This window comes from Camelus bactrianus, chromosome 7 (genome assembly GCF_048773025.1).
Source record: "Camelus bactrianus isolate YW-2024 breed Bactrian camel chromosome 7, ASM4877302v1, whole genome shotgun sequence".
Classification (NCBI taxonomy): domain Eukaryota; kingdom Metazoa; phylum Chordata; class Mammalia; order Artiodactyla; family Camelidae; genus Camelus; species Camelus bactrianus.
The window spans coordinates 25,725,220-25,748,395 of NC_133545.1; the positions used below are offsets into that span (position 1 = coordinate 25,725,220).

The 23,176-nt window shown below is 37.7% G+C and overlaps 1 protein-coding gene across 4 annotated transcripts in view; it reads right to left on the reverse strand.

Moving 5' to 3' along the window:
* PTPRZ1 (protein tyrosine phosphatase receptor type Z1) overlaps positions 1-23,176 on the reverse strand; it is a 163,134-nt gene that overhangs the window by 55,420 nt on the left and 84,538 nt on the right. For all 4 annotated transcript variants that reach the window (XM_074367157.1, XM_074367158.1, XM_074367156.1 and 1 more), the window contains exons 3-8: positions 19,683-19,862; positions 17,484-17,635; positions 14,372-14,467; positions 13,813-13,879; positions 7,813-7,970; positions 7,512-7,662 (exon numbers count right to left, since the gene is read on the reverse strand). In XM_074367157.1, coding sequence (XP_074223258.1) covers positions 7,512-7,662; positions 7,813-7,970; positions 13,813-13,879; positions 14,372-14,467; positions 17,484-17,635; positions 19,683-19,862 — 804 coding nt within the window. The remainder of the gene's footprint in view (positions 1-7,511; positions 7,663-7,812; positions 7,971-13,812; positions 13,880-14,371; positions 14,468-17,483; positions 17,636-19,682; positions 19,863-23,176) is intronic.

The following is a 23,176-nucleotide window of genomic DNA, read 5'->3' on the forward strand; positions in this document are numbered from 1 at the left end:
ATTTTGAAAATCGTTCTGGGACTTCTTAAAATGAACTGAAGCCTATGCTGGGAATCATGCCAAAAATACAGTCCCATCAGGAAGAGGACTCTGATTATTTCTGAAATACATTCATAATGTGATAATTTGGACTAACTGTGAGGATAGAAATGATAAAATTCATGATATTGTGCTAACGGAGCAAGACAATAAATATAATCTCTTCACAGGCCAGGTAGATTCGCCAAAGAGAGGGAGAAAAAGGTCTCTAAGGCCAAAAGAATGATTATGTTCGTGGAATCCAGACTTCGCTTTCAGGGGACACCTGAAGTTACAAAAAGCCACTAGATGAGACTGTGCAGTTGACTTAAGTCAAACAACCGTTACTGTTACCAAAACTATTTCAAGGACTCAACAAAAACAAGCAAGCAGCAGCAGCACAAAGTGACCAAAAAGCTTTGTCTCTCACAGTCTGTAGTTTTTTCTCGTGAACACAGGAGGGCACCCAAAACTAACAACTGACCTTACAAATTGAAACAAATTTTATGTGCGGTTTTTAATAATAGAACTTTTAGCATGTTATGCTATGTTAGCAGTGGTATATAAATGATTCAGAAAAATATACATTATATACTTTAAATAAATGTATGAATAACTTTTTATGAATTAGAGACAGAATTTTTCACTGTTAAAACGATAATGTTGTTTTTGTTCATTGAGGACGTAGGGTGGGGTGTTCTTTTAGGAATAAGAGGACAATTATTCCATTATCAAAAAACATGAATGCAGAATAAGAAAGTATTCTAATTGAGGTCTGGACTACATCACTGTTACTCTATCTAGCGCCACTCTTATTAGTGTCCACCAGATGGCAGAAGACCACCAAATCATCTCAAAAATGAGACACAAACTGGAGGAACAGGATTGCCTCCCTCTTGCTTCTAATGAACCCCAAGTTTATTTTTAGAAAGTTGAAAGTGATTCTGGACAATTTCATTTGTAGACTTTGTTCTCCTAAAATCAATCCCACTTTTATAGAATTAGAATGATTTCAAGTGAAGTATCTCTTCCTCAAAGAAGAAACTCTTAAAACGCATGAAGATTTTATGTATGCACATAAAACACAAAAACCTGAGAAGCTGAGAAAAACATTAAATTCTTACCTGTAAAATGCCCAAAGGACTACTTCCTAAATAGTACAAACTACTTTGGTCAGATGTCTATGTTTATCTCGCATCTTGGTAGTAGAAATCAGCAGGTACTTCAAATTTTAAGAATCAGCATTAATATAAAGTAGGACTCAAAAAAGAAATTCATATTTCCTTGCCATCAGGTTTTAATTCCTATGCTTTCTTCTTTATATATCTGTAAAAGGTTACTGGCAATTTGTGTAATAATTTAAAATTGCATTATAATTAGAAATTTATTTTGTAAAACACCCTTTTTGTTTATTGATAATCATAGCTTAGTAATAGGCGATAAAGATTCGGCTGAATCTTATCTTTTAGGTTCTGAAATACAGAACTTCATAAGACACTAAAAAGATACACAAAGATATAGACTTTAGAATGTATTCAAGAGAAAAATCAGTATAAAGAAAACCAGTACAGACCATATCAAGTCTGTGATCTTGCCAAAGATTGCCCTTCAATAAGGTACGACTGGACCTTTTAACTGACCATCTAGTTAATTCCATACACACTACTTGATGTTCAAATATAAAGCTGTGTAATGACCATGGAATAGGTTATTAATTTGCACTAAATTTCCCAGGTTTTCCTTATATTTCCTACTGAAATTGGTTTAATTACATTATCAGAAGGACACACACTCTATAAAGCACAGTACCTGGATTGAAAACCAAGATGGCTGTTCCAGATTAACATACACTCAAGACACCAAATACAAGCTACCAATAGATATAATAAAATAGTAACAAAAATATAATTTCCTTGATTAGGGGGAGTTCAGAACCATGTTGAGGTCCCATTCCCTTGCATGCTTTCATTGCATGCTCTGATTCCTTTCTACAAGCTACATGTGATCTGGGTCGCAGTTACTGATTCTTTAAGGGACATTGGTCAAGAAGCAGAATCTGGTTCCTGCAAGCCCTTGGTTATGAGCCAGACTGTGACAAATCTGGGGTCTATGCCAAGTCACACAGAATACAAGCCAGTGCTTCAGTACAAATGCAAAGGATCCTTACACGCAAAGAATGAGGATATGGTCTCCTTTTTAAGAGAGTGATAAGTGTTCTTACTTAGAAACTTACTTTTAACATTCAATTCTCATCTGGTCAGTTCCAGGTACCCTTGGACATACAAATACAGACAGTTCTGTCTCTGCCTTTAGGAAGACCACTCCTCTGATAGCCTCTACTCGAATTTAGTGAGCTAGTAAATGCAACGAGTGCCTTTAGTTTCCAAATCCCAGACTCCATTTACAGAGGATGTAAAAGAAACTTTTCAAAATTCTGCCACTTAGACCAAACTAGGCCGTCCGTACTTTTCAAAATTACACGTTTTCCCACTAAGGGTTATAAAAGCTTCACCACCTTAGTTGACACAAAGTCATTTCCGCTCTCTATTGCTGGTGGGAACGGACGAGAAGAGTGACTACCTGTCACACAGGAATGAGCAGGACTCCCAGAGCAAGTCCCGAAAGATTAATAGCAAAGCACAGGTGTCACAAGAAGCACGAGGAGAACATGACGACTCTGGCTGCGTTACGTCTCATGATCAGCTAATGATGAAAGTTCGTGTCGGTGGTCAAGGGGAGGCATGAGTTTCCTTCTGCCTTTGCTGTTCTATGTGCCCACCTTGGAAGAAGGGACACTTACTCTGAGGGAGCAGGTCCAGTCTTTGATCCATGGATTATAAGCAAAAATGCAAGCAGGGGTGAAAAGACAGGGTGGTGATTCTTGGGGAGTAGCAGAGAGAATGTCACAATTACCCGAGATGTGGCTAGGTTCTGACCCAGTATTTCCCACTGTCTTGCGGTCTGGTACGGTTCCACACAGCCCACAACAAAAGTCCTTTCACGAATGCACGCTGATAAACCCACCACTGATAAATCCTTGCTTAGGGCTTATGGGCCTCATTTTTAAAAGTATTCAGACAGGTAATTTGATGACTATTATGAAAGGAACTTGAAGATTTACAGACTCAGAGGACAACCAATATTAAGGTGGTAATTCTCCCTCAGGGAGAAGCAGATCTTAATGAAAGTAACATAAAGATTGCCACAAATGTTAAAAATAATACCTAGAAATGATCTGTCACTGTTCTGCACTTCTAAATGCTACATGCCATTCCCTTCAGATAAAAAGCCAAAAAAAAAAAACCTTTCAAATTCTACTTAATTCAGTCCATTTTCTCTGGGAACACACGGTAACTTCTCCAACAGTTCAGTTTATGACATATAATCTTCTGAGAAGCACATAATCGTCATGTCATTTTTCTGCATATAGTTAGAGTGCAGTGGTAATTTACATGTGACCTTAATGAATGCTATTTACAACTACTGACCTTCAAGAAGGTGAGACTACTGATGCATAATTCATCATGACATTTTTCAAGAAATTACAGAAAATTTCTCATAGCTCAAAGACAACATTAGGCTATAAAGACACTCCTTTCATGCTACCTGGCCTTGAAAAGCATTTTATATTTCATGGGTTTTTTTTTTTAAGTTTGTATTAAGTATATTACCACGCTAGCAAATGAGATTTAAAGTGCATTTATAATTCTATTCAACAAACAAAAGCCTTAAACATGGAAAACTTGAATAGTACCCAATACTTGTGGTGATAGTTTGCCCCCTCTACATATACATATGTACAGATGCACACACATCTCACACACACACACACACACACACACTGCAGTAACAGTAGCTATGTGTCCGGAGCACATTATTTTCAAGGAACAGTACTGCTTTGCAAACTTCAGCTCATTTAAGCCTCACAACACCCCTACAAGGTGGCCAACTTAATCTCTCATTTTATAGGTGGAGAAACTGAGGCTTCGAGGAATTAAACAACTTGAGAATTTTCATAAAAGTAATGAGTATTTGCACTGGGGTTTGAAACCAGAAATCGCCTGGACTTTAAAGCCTAAGCTCTTCCCCCGGTGCCTGAGGAGGTCCTGCTTCTAGTGAGCGGGTCTCTCTGGTGGGACAGGGGGCCAGCGGGGAGCATCCTGTGCCTGGAAGGCACGGGGCAGAGCTGGGCTTCTCTGGCTCCACACGCCCGTCGTGTCTGTATGGTTATATTCACAAAGAGTGCTTATTCACTAAAAGACAGCTTTTACCAGCTCCTTCAAGATCAGATGGTTCTATTAAATTCCATGATCCTTAGAAGAGCCGAAGTCCATTCCATGAGGCCAAAAATAAATGCCTTTTAATAAGTGGCAGCGCTACATAAAAATGCAAAAATAGAGGACTGAAGTTCTGGTAAAGCACGCATTCACTCACTATGAGTTCTGCTATGAAGGCAAAAATGAATACAGCTTGATTTCCACCCTCAAGAAGTTGACATGGATATGCAGGCCTCACGTGGTTTTTGCTGTTCTTTGCAATGTTTTTTGCAAAATATATTTTTTTTACAACATTTACGGAGAGCAGAATTCTGAGAATTTTTATGCCACCTCTTACTTCTCTCTTGGTCAAAATGAGGATGTTAGATATTTATAAAAGCAAAATATATAAGTATAATCTGAATGTCCAAAACTGAGAAACCGATTTAATAAGCTGCTCTGATTATAAACGGGATAGTGCATAAAATTAAGAATGGTGTATTAATGATACATTTATATCATTAAATAAAGCAAAATCAGTTAACAGATAAATGTAGTACAGCCTCATTTTTGTGAGACATAATAATATATTTTTAATTTAAGAGAAAAGCCCAGGATATTCCTCAAAATTCCCACAGCAGTTATCTCTCGGTAATGACGTTACAGGGAATTTTTATTTTCTTCTGTGTGCTTATCTGTATTTTCCACTTTTTTTTTATAATGTTCATGTAATAAAAACATTTTCAGATAAAATTTTATAAAGATTAAATCCTGAACACAAATGCAATCTTCAACTCTTATTTCAAATTCAGTTCAAGAAGGGAGATAGTGTATCCATTAAGAAAAAAAAATCACGGGAATATGCACACGGAAAACAAGTGCTTGGTGAATGCCAATACTCATGATGGAAAATGCAAGAATTCAATTGTTCTACTGTTTGAAAAAAGCCAAGACAATTCTTTTATAAATCTGACATGTCATTAAAGTCATCAGTCTTTATTATAAAATTATATAAGCATAAATTATGTTCCCTTAAAGTATAAAACATCATGGGGAGAGCTTGGAAGTCACTAGAACCAGGAAGACCTGGTTCAAATACTGACCCCAGCCATTTACAGTTCTGTGAACTTGGGTAAGCACTTAACATCAACTTGCCAAACTGTAAACTGAGGACCATAAGGACAATGCCTGGCTGAACACACTGGGTCACATGACACCTGTGAGCTATTACTGTTTTTGTTGTGATTACTTCCGGCCTTCATGACTTAACTCTGAAAACAATAGCTTTCTACATTAAGTCTGAACTACATATGGGTTTACGCATTGAATGGTGCAAGAGGGATGCGTCAAGCGTAGCCTGCCATATTTTTATGATAAGGAAATGGATTCTTTCAGTCATTTGGTGAATATTTGATGAATGTGAGCTTTACTTTGGCCCAGCAATCGAGGTAAAATGATAAAAGACTTGGTTACTTCCTTTTGGAGCTCAGAGAGTGGTGGAGGAGACAGTTAAGGAAACAGGCAATATCATACAACGGCAGCTGCTAGGAAGTTTGGATGCGCGGAATGTAGGAGCTCCCGGGCACATGGCACAACTCCCACGAGCATCGTTCACCTTGTACTCGCTGGGCGCGGCACCTTCACGAGTGCACACTCCTGTGGCTGTGCCAGAGTCACACTTGGTAGGGATGGAAGTAGAATCAGAGATGGCTCCCCAGTGGAGGCAATGGTCTACTTGAGTCTTAAAGAAGGAGGAGACGAGCAAACGAAGACAGCAGGGAAGAACATATCATGGAGGGGAAACAGCGTGTGCAAGTGCCTCCTGGGAGAGTGTGGTCTGCCCATTTCAGGGGACCTCACAGAGTTCGGGACGAGGGACAAAGCTGGCTGGGGAGACCAGTGAGTACCAAACAGGTCTTAGCATGTAATGACAAACTGTTTGGATTTTATTCTGAAAGCAGTGGAAGCCACTGGGGTTTTTTAATAAACTACAGTTGATAAAAGTACATGACAAAAAAAGAATCATATTTATTTATTTTGTTATTTGGTCATTTATATTTTAGAAAAAGAGATGGTTAAATTGTTTATTTTTTCTAATTAATTGTGTATTACTTACTAGACAGGAAGTTTTAGTATTTAGCATTGGGGTAGAAATATAATTAAATTTCCTCACTTTGCAGCAATTTAATTCGAAACAATGTCACATTAAATGCAGCTATTCATCACTTGTCTTGTGCTCTGGGTTTTTTGTTGTTGTTGTTGTTGTTAAAGGATAAACAATTCTCCCAAATACCACACTGAAACAATAAAAACATGCTGTTTTAATGCCTAATCTTCAAAAGCAGGCAGTTATTGAATTAATATTATACATGCCCCAAAATTCATTGCAGGGCTGGGATCAAAGAAGACCATGTACTTGGAAAGGTTTTCCATCCCCAAAGCAAAGGCCACTTCAACTATTTCTTTCATGAACCAGTACACCCTCAGTGTAAACTGAAAAGAACAAGTCAGCAGACGCAACTGAGTGTGTCCCCTGGACGTTTTCAAAGGCTTCTGACAGCTGTGTCAGCTTCAAAAGGCAGAGAAGCCACTCCAGAGACTTTCCCTCTGCCTCCCCTCCATCGCCTAGCTTGACAAGGACAAACTTCTTTTCTTTCAAAGAAGGAAACTAGGGGAAAGTCTCACTTTTTATTCATTAATAATTCAGTGCCTTTGGTTTCAATCCTTACTGGGCACTAGGCTTCTCTGGGAGCTGCCAACACAGAGATGAGCACTTGTTTAAAACCCAAATCACGCATCATGACTCAGGTCAAATGTGGTTCTCCCACGGAGACTCCCTAATCATCCTAACCAGCGGATCCGAAGCCCTCACCCCTTATTCATTCCTCTCGTATAGCTGTTGATGAAGGCAGAAGCCACAAAGTGAATTTGGAGGGGTGTGTGTGTGGCTTTGCAACCTACTGCTGTTTCAGAAAAATTACTTCCGTTACTGAATCTCAGTGTTTCTTATCTGCAAAATGGGGTTGTTTACATGGGGAAGCACATATATTTTAAACTGGCATTTTATAAATATGGAGACTGAGGTTCAGAGAAGTTAAACAGCTTACCTAAAGCTACAAAGCTATCATCAAAATATTTCCAAAAATCTACGTCTTGTATATTTTCCATTACATCACAGTTACCACCTCCAACACAGAATCTATAGGAGTTGTAGAAAAAGTGTATTTCAACACATACCTGCTTCATGAATCTCTTCCTTTCCCGTGTATGAGGAAAACACCTGCCTAGAGAACTTGTACTGTTGCTCTCGAAAATTATTTTGCAAGTAGTCCATCAGCATGACGTAACCAGACTGCTGCATTGTAAGAACTTCACAAAAAACAGCCAACTGGAAAGAAGACCGTTTAACATGTAATTTAACATATCTGCTTCAAAGGGATCAGTAAGTGCATTGAAAGAGATGCTCTGTAGTGAAGCTTAGAAAGTAACTTTTTAAATTGCTTCAAATTACTTCATGTGTTTGAATTTCCAAGATTACCTGGCTTTCAGAGATGCTAACTGTATCTTTAAAAATAATCCAGTCAACAGTGTCTGTACAGGGAGGAGACGTCAGGGAGCCATTGTACGTGTAATACTTGTCAGTTGAATTTGGCAGAAGGTTCAGCAATGTGAACGGATTTAACGCAGCCTGTTTCCCTACAAAGGAATCACATACATCTTAGCCAAAACCCCAACGCTGGAACTTAGCTGTTCAAGGCTTCCATGAAGCAGAGACATATGCTTTGGCATGTATTTAATCAGAACTGAAATTTTAACAACATTTTAGATATATCTCACAAATGGTGATAAAACTCCGAATCTCCTTGCATATATCAGTACCTAGTGTTATTAGGTGCTTTATCTTAACACGGGCAAGATGCCAGAGAGATTATTTTTACATATAAAAGGTATTGAGAAATCATATGGCCATCTGAATAGATACAGTAAAATCATTTGATAAGATTCAACACCAGTTCGTGGAAAACAAAAACAAAACTTTATTCTGATGAATTATCTTCAAAAGTCTACAGTAAACATCATATTTAAGGATGACTTCTTGAAAGCTGTCCTCCTAGAGACAAAGAATGAGATAAAGCACCCTACTATGACCATTTCTATCTAACACTGAACTGGACGGCTATGTACTTTATTCACTTACAATAAAGTAAGAAAAAGAAAAAAAAGTCCTGAAGATTGGGTAGGAGAAAATGATACCATCCTAATTTGCAACTTACATGATTGAGCATGTAACATATCGAAAATAACTTACAGACGATTAGAATTAATAAATGCATGTCGCAAAGTCACTGCATACAAGAGCCATACACATAACTTAACTGTATTTCCATGTACTGGCAACAAACAATAGAAAATGAAACTTAAAACAACATAACACAATAGCAGCAAATATCAAATACAAGTAAATTTAATAAATGACATGTAAAATGTCTATATTAAAAATTTTCAAACTTTTCCTGAGAGATTTAGATAGACCTTAAAATGGTGGGAAACATCATATTAATGGGAAGACTCAGTCTGGTGAAGATGTTGATTTTCTCCAAATTGTTTTATGGAGTCAATGAAATAGTAATCAAAATCCCAGATGGGTTGGTGTGTGCGTGTGTGTGTGTGTGTGTGTATTAATTAACATGCGGGTTTTATAATTTAAACGGAGTTACAAAGAAAAGTTAAGACAATCTTGACATCCATACATATACGGTTACTTGATTTATGACGGAAAAATCACTATGTAGTTGAAATGATGGCCTTTCCAATAAACAGTGCTGTATCAACCGAATATCCTTATGGGAAAACATGACTCTTTATTCCCTACTTCACACCATAAGCACAAGCCAGTTCTAAATACAGTGTAGATCTAAATGTGAACAGAATAATAAAGCTTTTAGAGGAAAACACAGAAAATTTTCTTCATAACCTTAGAGTGGGCTGAGAGATCTGAAATAACATGCAAAAAGTGTTATTCATCAAGGGAAAAGTGATGTCTGTGGTACTTAGGACCAATTTGTCAACAGTCACCATTAAGAGAGTAAAATGGCAAGACAAAGAGTGGAAAATATATTTCAGGTTTTACATACCCATACAATGAAAGTAATGATTTATTCTGGCTATATATACAAATATACAGAACTTGTATTGAGAATACAGAATTCCCACAAAAAAATTGGTAGAGCTTTCCTGAGTGTTCCATCCAGCTTTAGAACCTTGAAACAATCCAACTATATCCGTCTCCCTGAAGAGCCCCATTTTTGATCTTGCATCTTTCCAACAGCACTTACCGATGGCACTGCCTTGGCCATTTAGTTCTTTGTGTACCAGTCCTCACTCATACGGGCAGCAATCTGCTTACCAGTGAGGTCTGTGTCTAACTTATTTCCCCATTCTTTTCACTACCCAGGCCAGTGCATGTCCTCCGCTCTGTCTTGTAGATTTAGGTCATTAAGAAATAGTCCCTGGAGCCAATGGAATCTAGCTGAAGTGAGGCGGCAGAGTGCAGAGCAGTAGTTTCATCCTTATGCAAGGGATCTGGGGAGCACCGAACAATACCAGAGTCCCAGACCCCATCCTAGACTCTTGAAATTTAAATCTCGAGCAGTGGGACCTGGACATGCACATTTTTTAAAAAAGCATCCCCAAGTGATTCAAACATGCAGCCAGGGGTGAAACAGTTCAGTAGTGTGAAGCCTTTGCAAGCTTTTAGTCTTACTGAGCCCCACTGTCCTCATTACAAAATGAAATAGCTGGACCAGATGATCCTAACAGTGTTCTTACAGCCCCAAATGATAGGAAGACTGGACATACCCAGAAAGCCTGAAGGAGGAAAATGATTTCCATTTAAAAGATAAATTATTGAATGTTAATTTTTCTGCAATACAGAAACTTCTGAAGGAAGAAGGGATACAGCTGATAAAGTTATAGACAACTGCTTCCAGTCTGAATTTAAGACTAAATCTTGGAAGTAAAAACCAATTGACAGGATTGATAGTGTCATGTAGATAGAAACTAAATCTAGTTTTAATCTATTTGGAAATTCAAGCTACGTTAGGTTTAACGGGTTAATTAGTAACTTCTAAAAGTATGTCTTCCTCCCCTCCGATGTCAAGGCAAGATTATTTAGAACTCAGACTCAGATTCAAGTTCTCAGAAACAAAGGAAAATATTTATTTTTTACATGTGAATATTCTTCCATTTTTAGATTCATGTTTTTTAAAAAAATTGTTATTAAATAACCTCCTTCATAATCATCAACGGACTACAATTCTTCCTTTCTCTGATGAAGACAAAACGTACCTTACAAAGGTCCCATGGGAATGTCGAGGTGGAGAATGGTAACAAGGTAAGGAACCAGAAACTGACTCCCTGCTAAGCTAGGTGGGAAACGACCGAGAGGCCAGAAAAGGGAAAACAGAAGATCTGAATAGGAACGGTGAAACAGATAATTTTCATGAAATTGGGAAAGAAATTAAAGGGGAAAAAAGTTAAGAAGAAGAGAAAAAAATCAGAAGAAAGTTTTGATTCCATCTTCCCTCATCCCAACATAGAGCCCATTCCTTCTGCCTCTGAGCCCCAGGACCACTTATCTAGTCTCTGTTATGGACACATTAATGGTTTTGTACCTTTTTGTTGTTGTTACATACACACATGTCCTAAGTTTCTTTCCACTATCACGAGACTGCAATTACAGTATTACTTTCCAGTTACACCACTATCTTATGAGAAAATTGGACTAAGGTTGTTTTTCGCACCTTGAAAAATACACGCACTTCGTCTGAATAACCTCACTGTTGCTAACACAAGAGAGAATCACACCTGAGCCAATGCCGCTCTGTTTGTGATCAGTCATGCACTCAATCCATACTTTTCATTTGAATGTAAATAATGACTAACCAACCAGTCGGACCCTCCTCCTAAGGAAGGTAGATGGTACGGGGTGGCGGTGGGGGAGGGGAGGAGATGAGGAGGGTGAGAGGCAGGGAGATAAAGGCAAAGACCACAGTCGGGCCCAGTGCAAGAGAAGAGCCATTAAATACTTAAAACCAACTCTTATCACTCAGGACAATGATGCTTATTCTGGGGCCACATCAACACTGCCTGTGAAGACTTTTCAATATCCAAATTACTGGGCTGCATTTGTGATTAAGAAAGTACCACAAATCATTCTGATGAGAACTCCCATTTGAGAGTCACTGATGATGGGACCCTGGGTGTGTCTCTTCCTTGCAGTCTGAAAAGATTTCAACTAATATTTTTTTCCTTTCCTGGGCTCTGCTGGGGGAATATGAATGTATCATCTCTGTATTGTTGCAATACCATCCTCTTTCTCACCACTTCACGCGAGAGCAGTGCCTAACATGGAATGGGTATGATGGAAGGAAGGGAAAGAAAAAAGGTAAGTAAGAGGGAAAAGGAAAGAGAAATGCGTTTGTCTCTTAGAAATATAAGAAATGAGCAACCAGCCCACATTGTAATAAGATAGATTTTATAATCCAAATGATGGATGATAAGTGTTGTTGTTTTGAATAACTCACATTATACGGAGACCATGCAGCAGGATTTGGGAGTTGATGGGCATTTCCTTGTCCTAAGGACAAGCACTGCCTTCAAGTTCCCAGCAGCGATGGCCGGCAGCCAGCACTGGGAAGCCTTCCCTTTATTGGGCACTGGGGGATTTTCTAGACTCTGAAAAAAGACTAAATTTAATCCAACAATTCTCAAAATGAAAACATTTAACTTTGGGAGGATTTAACTTTTTTAGTTTGGACAGGTCATATCTCGCAACCATTCAAGTCAAACTGACATGTGTTTCACCTGTGTTCTGAAACATATAACTAATATAAATCTCTACAATATATTGGAACAAACTTTATGAACAGACTAGGATCTAAATCCTGGCTCTACCACCTGCCCCCTACATGGGCTTAGGTGTCCTTGCTGAATTATGTGGAAATATTAAGTATCTAGTAGATGAATTGGTAGGCATGGAGGATTTTAATTTTTTGCTAAAAGAGGAGGTAAGAAATTGTTGCCTGGGTAGAGAGACAGAAGATAGAGAGGGTGACAGAGGGCAGACTAGCACATGCTCCCAATCAGCCCAAGAGACCATTTGTTCCGCTTCCAAATTAAGAGCCAGGACCCAGGCAGAATGCTGTTAGGGAATCCATATTCCCAGGAAGGGTATTACACAGCGGGGCTTTGATGACACACCCCCACCCCGCCCCACCCAGTGGCTTAGACAGTAGATATTAAAGAGGAAACTTTAGTCAAAGAGTATGAGCAAGCTGGTTCTTAAGCTCATACTACACCCTCCTAGAGAGCCCCAGGAATAACTGAAGAGGCCTCAAAAGAAAGTGGCCGAAGTGCCCAGTTACACAAGTCAGGACTAACACCAGTGTAAGAATCACTCTGGTTGCCCCCACAGGCTGGGCAAAGCCTAGGAACATTCAGATTCATATTTCACATAATTTTAAGTGTAGGAATTCAAACTAGCTGCCTCCTTGCAGTCTGCATAGATCCACTTTCTGACTAAACCAGGGAAAACTTAAGTGCGGCTTACAGAGGTCAACGCTGAATTTTGCAACCTAGGTGGATGGAGGGAGATACAGCTTTACCCTGTGTTTGATTGCAGCTTTTACAGACAAACAAACAAAAAAATGAAAACTGCAGTCCAGGAGCACACATATTCCTGACTTCTGCAAAGTCTGGTCAATTCAGGTCCTCACATGTAATTGACAGAGATGAATCAACGCTGGGTCAGGCCTCTGCTTTCAAGAAAAGGATCTATGTGAGTTCTGTCTCTGATTTCAAATTTTGCAGCTTCCCTGAGAGGAACAATCCTCATTTTATTGCTAACTCAGGACAATGTTAAGCACCATTTGTGGGTGCTTAATAAAAACAAAATAACAATAACAGCAGGTTTGCTGTCTCTTGCCCATGCTGTCAAAGCATTTGCTGTGACAAATGACAAGATTCATGAGACAGTGGTACCAGTATAAAAGCTCAGTCCATCCTGTTCTATGTAAGCATTCACCTTCTCCAAAAACCTTTTCTTGTCACACTGGTAAAGCAGAGGACTTAACAAGGAAACCGCTACGGAATCCATTTGAATTTGAGTAATAATTCCCTTTTCACTTTAAAATACGATTTTTACAAAATTAATTGGTTTCAGATGATAAATTAGTCTTTAACAGAGATAAAATTAAAAAATACATTTAAATGCATGATGTGACTAGATAATTTTCAATAATAAAATTAGAAAACTTCAACCTCCTGCGTACATTAACATTTCATGATTTTTAGGCATCACAAATTTCTGATAAATTGTTCTTTAGTGAGAAACGTACAAACTGTCAAGTGTAAGAAGTGAGAGAATTCTCCTCTTTACAAATGTCTTCCTTCTAACAAGAGATTTTTATAATATTGTAAAAATTCGTATGCATCCAAAGTAGAATCTGGAAGAAAGAGATTTCGCCAAATAGCTTACCAAAGCGACTAACCCTCTCGACTCCATCAATAATTGCTTTGTAATCCAAATTTTCTTCTATTCCAACCTATTAAAGAAGAATGACATTCTAAAACCAGGATAAAATATTTGACTGACTGTTGAAGAAAGTGTAAAGATTAGCGAATTCCATTTTAAGTATTCACAAGTAATGTCCTCTGAATGCACACTTTTCACAGCAAGGTAAGAACAAATAAACAAACAAAAATTAGGTAACTTTTAAATTTTCCATTAAGAATAGGACATTTTAAAGTGTAATTCACACTTACGCTGTGTCCTGACAATGCCTTGCATGTACAAATAAGCAAGTAAGCAAAACTCGTAGTATATAAGTGCACAGATTGGCTCCAGCTGGAAGTGATGTCCCCAAGGAATGAATACAAGACCCCCTTCCAAACATACCAGCCAAGGGGTTGTTCTCTTCAGAAATGACCACCAGTTATCATTCCACTTGTAAGCTCTTCTATTTGTTATAAAATGTGTTTTGATATTTCTCATGATTGAAAAGTTAGTGCTAAATAAGTCTCCATATAATGATTACCTCAAATAAAATGGATAAAGCTCTCAACTTCCCTTTTCCTTTCACTGCTTCCTCAAAACTTGAAAATCGGTCCACATCAAAGCAGTAGATTTGCATCTATAAATGTAACAATGATGGCTTTAGTACGCACAAAGACTTGACAAAAGTCAGCAAAAAGACAATAAAATAAATGACCAGTTCAATAAACTCTATTTGAAAAATTCCATAAACTGTATAATTCTATACTTTGTGAATTTTAAAAACATTTTATCAATTATGTGTGTAGACAACTATATTTACCATCACTTTGTATCCTTCAGTGAAGACAGAAATACAAAGTTAGACAGGTCTAGAACTGAAATTACCACTTTGAGATTACCAGGGGACACTGAATATTTTGCTAGAGTAATTATCAAATGCAATAAATTACCAAATGTGACTTTTAACCATTTTGATGGAATTCTTTCAAATATAGTTTCATTCTTTCTTGAATAGACACTCTGTCCTTGATGGTCTGAGTTACCAGCATTGGACATTATTGCACTGAGCTCTATTAAGAGTGAAACTCTCAAGGCCTCTCTGCTTCTACCTAAAAAATACCAAGAGTTTTAAGTTGCTTGTTTTAAGTCTCTCCTGCTGCGAGGCTATATTCATTTCTACTTCAGTCCATATAACTACCTGTAACAGCCTCTACACTCACTGATAAATTGGTGCTCCTCCTGTCATGGGCCTGGAAATGAGATAACTCAGGTGGGTTTAGAAGTTTAACTAAGGGAAGAGCAGAAAGCCTCTGCGAAGATCAGTGTGCAGTCAGGGTTACGATCAGAGAAACAGCAGGCGTGAAGCAGAGGAAGGCAGTGGCTCCTGCCTTGGGTGGTCACAAAAGCCCTTTTAGAGAGAGGATTTCTAAGCTGACCCTTGAAGGATGAGTGGCTTAAAAGCTGACAGATGAAAAGGCAGAAGAGATGAATGTGTGTTCAAGTCTGAGGGATCAGCTGCCAAAAGGCCTCCAGGCAGCAAAGTAGGAGAAGTATAGGAAACTGAAAGCAGTTTGGCAGGGTCTCAGCTGAGCTTCTGCGAGGAGAGGAGAGCGATGAGGCTGGACAGATCGGCAGGGGCCACACCGGGAAGGAGAAAGAGGCAGGCCCAGCTGTTTGAGCTGGAGGGCAATGCGAAGTCCTTGATGGAGAGAGGGCAGGGCTGGGGAATGAAGGTAGAGTGGGAAGGATTAAGAGTGGAGAGAAACCAAGTGCAGAGACTTACAAATCCAAGCAAGAGACAAAGGTGGTTTGAACCTTTTTCTGACCTCCCACATCATTTAGGGGCAGAACTGAGGAGACCTGGTCATAGGACATGGGATGCCAGAAAGAGCAGGTCAAGGATGCCCCCTAATTTCCCTGCCTGCACAATTACATGGGAAGTATTTTAAAAGACAAACAACAAACAAATGATATCTCTGAGAGATGATTTGAGGGGCTTTTAAATGAAAAAAAGTTTATGAAGTTTAGTACACAGGTTCTGTACCATTTATTTTGCTGAATCAGGGCTTTTGCTGTTAGGGTTTTTCTTGATTTTCATCTTTATTCTAAGTAAACAGCATTGAGAGACAGCTAAACTCTCAGAAGTGAGAATGTTGTGTGTTTAATGAGCTGACTTTTGTATTTTGAGGGGAGCTAGAGTAATTAGGTTTTTTTTTAAAGGGAGGTAACTTGGGATTAAACCCAGGACCCCATGCACGCTAAGCATGCACTCTACCACTGAGCTATACCCATCCCCTTTTGTATTTTTGACAAACCAAATTTGATAAATATGGTCTTCTTTAAGGATACTTAATATATTAAATATTATAAATCATAAATTTGAATGTGCATATCCACATTATGATTTTTTAATTCTTTATGAAATAACGAACTCATTTTTATTATCAATAAAGATTTTGGATTATAAAAGTAGTACAGTTTTATTACAGGTAATGTAGAAAATTTGGGAATTTGACGCAGACTCTGTACTCTCAGACACTAATTAGTTTCACGTTTTACAAAATTTGGAATAATAGTACTGTGTATATTATTTTATATTCAGCTTTTTGAAAGCATTAATATCTTATGATGAATCTTTTGTGTAAAGTAAGTCATTCAATAAAATGATTTTTACAAGATCTATAATAATCCATCAGTGTATTTAATTATTTCCTTTTGTTTTAATTTTTATTATTGTATTTTTTAATTGAAGTACAGTGAATTATAATGTGTCGATTTCTGGCATACAGCACAATGTCCCAGTCATGCATATACACACATATATTTGTTTTCATTAAAGGTTATTATAAGATATTGAATATAGTTCCCCGTGCTACACAGAAAAAGTTTGTTTTTTAAAAAAATCTATTTTTATATATAGTGGCTAACATTTGCAAATCTCAAACTCCCAAATTTATCCCTTCCCACGCCCTTTACCTCATTAGTATCCTCTTTTTTTCCTTTATTTTAGATTCCACATATGAGTGATATCGTATGGCATTTTTCTTTCTCTTTCTGGCTTACTTTACTTAAATAAATCTTTGCATATAAATTTTTGAGCATGTCTTTATTCTTTAAGCTGCTATAAACTGAAATGTTGAATACTGAGAATAAAATATTTAAAGTTCTTGATAAAAACAAGTGAACTGCCCTGCAGAAAGTCTACCAATTTATACTTTCTCCAGATCCATGTGAAAGTGTTCACAAATTTCACTGCACACTCATTATTTATTATAATTACATTTATTTTGCCAAATATGAATCTGAAAATTTTTCTCATTTTAATTTGAAGTTTTTTTATTTTCCAGTATGTTGATGAAAATGCACCCCCCCCCAACTTTTTTTTTTCCCTACTGGGGCTATGAAAAGAATTTCATTCATTCATTCACTTGTCAACATTTATTGATCGTCTATAATGTGACACTCTGGATTACCAGGAAGTGGAAAATCAAATATGGTTCTTATTGACCTTAGTCTAGTGAGGAAGACAGATTTTAACCAAGTAAACAAAATATAACTGTATAAATTATAAAGTTTGATTACAAATGAATCAAATTATATGCTAAATAAAATCCCAATGATTTAGAAAATGAAATAGTAACTAGTGGACTTACCTCAAGTGGAAATTTTTGTCCTTCTAAACTGTGTTCTGACCCATCAGACGACGTATTGCATTTTCCCCAGTGAAAAGTTATCTTGCTTGCTTTGAACACCATTTCGGAAACTCCTCCACTGAGATGGTAGTCATTAGTGAGATTAATTTCCACTTTAAAAAAACAATAAAATTGCATTTAAGTCTCTGAAAATCAAAATGATCAATTTAACTGAATTTTCTTCAATTAAGGTACATTAAGAAAATAATTTATTTGATAAATTAAAAAAGTAAATCACCATCTTGGAAGCTGAACTTCGTAAGTCTGCATAGTATACTTAATGTATCTTATTGCCACAAGCGTAAAAAAAAATCTCAGACCTTAACTGCACTACAGCACTATAAGCAGGAGACAGCCAGTCCACCTTCCCAGTTTGTTTGGCATCCTGAGACGGCCGGTCCCCCAAAGCCCTGCTCCCCTAAGGCACTGGGTGGCAGGGAGGGGGTCAGTCACAGAGAGAAAGAACAGAAGAGTGGAAAGAAGAAAAGTCTTCTCCTGGGGATACCGCCCTTCCCCCCACCACATTCAGCCTCTTTCTACTCCTTATCAGGCTGCTGCTCTTATCCCACCTCCTCGTGCCTCCAAGCATTACCCCAGGCTTCGTCAAGCTTCAGAACTCCTGCCCTAGACTGCGTCAAGGGAAGCGGGAGACTCATCCCTATTGAAAGGATTTCAGCCATCTCATGTTTGAACCATTGATGGCAACTCTCAGAATCTTAAACTCTTCTATTTAAGCTTCATAGCAGATATTATCTGATTATCTGGAAATTAATGATTCTCTTGAGAGCCTAAGGCAAGATTTCAAAGCCTCTCAATCAGCTTTAAATAGTCTTTGTTCTATTAGGCAGAAACCACTGTTGATACTTCGAACTGAATCCAACATATTGACCAGCCAGCTAGGGATATAAACTGTCATGAATAATCATAATCATAACAAGCACAATAACAATAACAGTCAACATTTATTTATCACTTACAACGTGCCATGCATTACGCTACTTTACATGTACTAAATATTTGGTCCTTAGGTAATCCTAGGAAGACAATACCTTTAAGGTCCCTACTATAGATGAGGAAATTGAGTCACAGTGAGGTTAAGTAGCTTGCTCAGGGTTCCACACTGTGCTTTAAATGGCCAGTAGTGAACCTAAAAAGTGTGACTCAAAAGATCAAGGGCTTGACCACACTCCACTAGGAAAAACAAAGCAGAGATTACGTGCTTTACTGCTTTGTAACATCCTTTAAAGCTGGTAGTTAAAATGTCAAGATTTGGGACAATATACTTTCATGTATTTAATTAATAATATAACATGTAATTATTTTCTTAATTATTCACTTAACAAATACTTATTGAGTGCTTACTAACTATCAGGCACTGATGTAGAAAAATTTTTACCCTCATGGGACTTAAAATTAAATTATCACATTCAAATAATTATATTACCAAAATATGGAAAAAAGAGAATAAAAATTCATTAATGATAAAACCACTCCAGCATAGCTGCTATTATAGTGAATATTTTTTCTAATCTTTTTCCTATGAATATTTTTTTTATATAACTTCATGATATACATACAATTTCGTTGAAAATATAATATCAGAAAAAGAATGCTGTTTACTTTTATAAATTATTTTGTCTATCGTTTACTGGAATTTCTTACAGTATTGTATTTTGCATACAAAGAAAACAAACTTAGAGAGTATTTCCTAAGAATGGTAATTTTAAACTTTCTATACAGAAGGGTTAGTAATTCTTAAAATTCAATTACAGTAGATTGCTTTTTTCACATCCGAATATTGAATATAGCAAAAGGCTGAGCAGACAAGAGCAAGTAAAATGCCCAAGAAAAAGAAGTCCTGATTGACTAAGTGATTAACCAGTAATGGAGTTATTAAATTACACTGGCTATGTATTACATTATCTTTATCACATCTTCCAGTGAAACATCTTTATTGTTATATTACTGGAGAACATGACATGATGACTTTAGTCATTTAATTTTTTGTATACATTTTCAAAATGTCTAAACTTCCAATTTTCTATGTTCTATTTGATTTCTTCTACCTTATTATTCAAGGAAAATAAAATGAAAATAACCTAAACATACTCTAGATCTGATAAACATCTTAAAGTCACAAACAAAATGCAAACATTTTACCTGTTTTCCCAGTGTTATGAATGAATGTGTTTTCCAAAGATGTTTTATCCCAACCCTGAAATTTAAGTTTCTTAAGATTCACATTTACTTGTGTAAGATCTTCATCAATATTGATAGGAGATTGTTTGGGGCTATTACATGTTGGATATTTCTTTCCCCAATTTTTTTGATTCAATGCTCCTAGGGAAAAAAAAGGTAAGAAGTTAGTTTCTTAAGTTAATATGCAAAAGCTAAATTTAATATTAAAAATTAGTTAATATATTACATAAAAAATAGATACAATAATAGGAAAAATTGAGGCATCTTTAAACCAATTCTTAAAACAATTACAGTCGGCCCTCTGTATCCACAGGCTCCACAACTGCAGCTTCAACCAACCTCGGAGCAAAAATATTCAGGAAAAAAAAATTCCAGAAAGTTCCAGAAAGGAAACTGGAATTTGCCAAGGGCTGGCAATTATCTACATAGCATTTAGGTTGTATTTACAACTATTTACATAGCATTTACACTGTATCAGGTACTATAAATAATCTAGAGGTGATTGTAAGTATAAGTGAGAATGTGTGTAGATTACATGCAAATGCCACAGGGACTTGAGCATTCCTGGGTTTTGGTATCTCACGGGGTCCTGGATCCAATCCCACTCCAATACTGAGAAACAACTCTATGCTTAGATTTGGATTCTTGGTATTAATATGATACGCTACAAAAAGATGCTTACAGAACAAGTGCAGGGTTCAACAACAGCCTTGTTGAGCCACCGGGCTCTTCCAAATCAGGAGGATATCTAATTGTCACATCAGGTACTTCATCCTAAGGTTTCAGATTGAAGGGTGTCCAGATGATTAAGAGGTAAGTTCTGACTTTCTTAGCACTCTCCACAGGGGGAGGTTGCTTTAGACTTTCTCTCATCCCTGCCACTGAGTGATGTGGTTTAATTTCCATCTGCTCAGGGTCTTATTTATAACAATGTAATCACCAGGCTAGCCTTGAAATATCTTCTTCCTTCCCTTCTCCCTATTTTTTTTTTCTGGTCCTAAAAACTACCATATTTTATTGTTTAACAGTAAGAAAAATAAAACAGGGCTTTCTATAAAGATTTTTGCTTATAGTAAAGTGAATTTTCATCTGTTCTACAGAATAAAGAGTTCTCTGAACCAAAACTGCCCTATGTTGCCTTTATTTCACCACCACCTGAAACCACAAACCATCTCTCACAACCTTATTTCACTGGCCATTAACTGAGCTAGCACCCAAGCAGTGCTAAGAACGGGTAGGGTTTATCTAAAGGTCTATTAAAATATATGAGATGTTGTGAGTCCAAGTCTTAACTTTTATTTGGCTAAACTCAAGCATTTTTGCAGCCAACCCATGAAAGAGCAGGTGGCAGCACTGTTTTCAGCTTACATCCTTTCAAATGCTTTTCTTTCAGACATGAGCATGGGTAAGGCCAAGATTTTACATGGCTGGTGTTCAGAGAAATGATAAGAAATCATACTTCCAAACAACTCTAGTGTATGCCATCTTCTTTTTGTGATAAGGCAGTCAATGAGGATTGACCTCCATGCAAGCTCTCATAATGTGACCAAGCTGATTTTGGATAATTTAGCCCAGGAAAGAAATAATAATTAGTCACTCCATGAAACTGCCTCTATAACCAGAGAAAATTAGGTAATTCATTTCCTAGTGAGGCATCTACCAGAATCAATAATAGGTGTGGAAAACTTACTTTATTTTACAACCTAGCTCTATTCTTAGAGATTGTCTGAATACAGGATGCTTTAAATATGCACATTTGGGCTTCTAGAAACAGCTTTAAAGATTTGAATGATAATGTTGATTTCATTGTAAAGAACATTGGCAAGGGGACAAGAAACCACTGCTTGTTTTACTATTGTTAACATAAAAGAAGTAGAGAGAGAAACTGCAGCACGAATCAATGAGACTTTTTTAGTGCTTAAATTTTTAATAACAGCACAATAAATTCCAAGCACACTTAGGAAGGGTCTCATAGCTGTGATGCATAGAAACACAAAATTTTAAGACTCTAGTTAACACTGCATACGATTCATAAACTCTTTTTTTCCCAAAGCATTTAGTGATCATCTCTACTTGGACTCTAACTTAGCACATCCACAACTGAACACTTGACTTCTGTCTTGCAACAGGTTCCTCCTACAATCTTTGCCATCCCCTAAACATAGAGGTCATCCTTATGCCTCTGTTTCCTCCTCAACAAACATTTTTGGGTCTACCTTCAACATATTTCCTTAATCAGACCATTTCTCGTCTCCACTGTTAGCACCCCAGCCCAAGCCACTGCCATGCAAGCCTACATCTTCTGTTCCACAAGCAGCATCACCATCACCTAGGAGATGGCTAGGAGAGTCAGCTCGCCACCGCAGCCTCACCGAGTCAGAATCTACGTTTTAACACAATCCCCGGGAGATTCAGATACACATTAAATTTTGAGAAGCAATGGCCTGCCTTCTGAGTAGCCTCCAGCTTCTTCTCTTGCCCTATCACAATTCTGTTCCCCATTTACCTGGCAGGTGGGATTGTGAGATGCTCCCCCCCAATTTCCACACCCTGTTGTATACACCTGGTATAATCCCCTCCACTTGAGGGTGGGTAGGACCTCTGAATATGATGGGATAATCATTTCCTTGATTAGGGAACATTATGTGGCAAAGTGATGGAGGTGATTATGTTCTGCTGTAGGAGGTTCTGTCTTGGCAAATTAGAAAAAGAGAGAGAGAGAGAGAGCCAAAGAGTGAGAGATTCTCCTGCTGGCTGTGAAGAAGTCAGCTCCCAGGGGGAGTGGCTAGGAACTGAGAGTGGCCCCTAGGCTCTGAAAGTCCCACCCCCAACCCCAGGCTAACAGTCATACAAACAAATGAGCCAGTCATAAAAAGGAAAATACTGTAGGCTTCAACCAAGACGAGGAAGCCAAAGTAGTCAAATTCACAAGGAGAGATGGCAGAAGGGTGGTTGCCAGGAGATGAGGGAAGGGGGAAAAGGGGAGTTGTTACATGGGCACAGAGTTTCCGATTTGCAAGATGAAGAAGTTCTGGGAATCTGTTTTATAGCAATGGCAATGTGAGTATACTTAACACTACTGAATTGCACACTTAAAAAGGGTTAAGGTGATGAATTTTACATGATGAGTTTGTTTGTTTGTTTACCATGGTAGAAAAATGGTTAAGATGGGAAAAACAAACAAACAAAGGACTGGGGACCTGGACCTCAATCTTGGAACCACAAGGAGGTAAATTGTACCCACAGTCTTCTCACTCTTGGAACAGGACACTGGGCTTCAAATGAAACAACACAGCTGGCATCTTGATTCTTGATGTATGAGGCCCTGAGTAGAGGATCCAGCTTAGTGGTTTTAAGCCACTAACTTTGTAGTAATCTGTTTTGTGGCATACAAAAGCTGATACAATCTGTAGCTAAAGTAATCGTTTAAAGTACATTTCAGATTGTGTGTAACT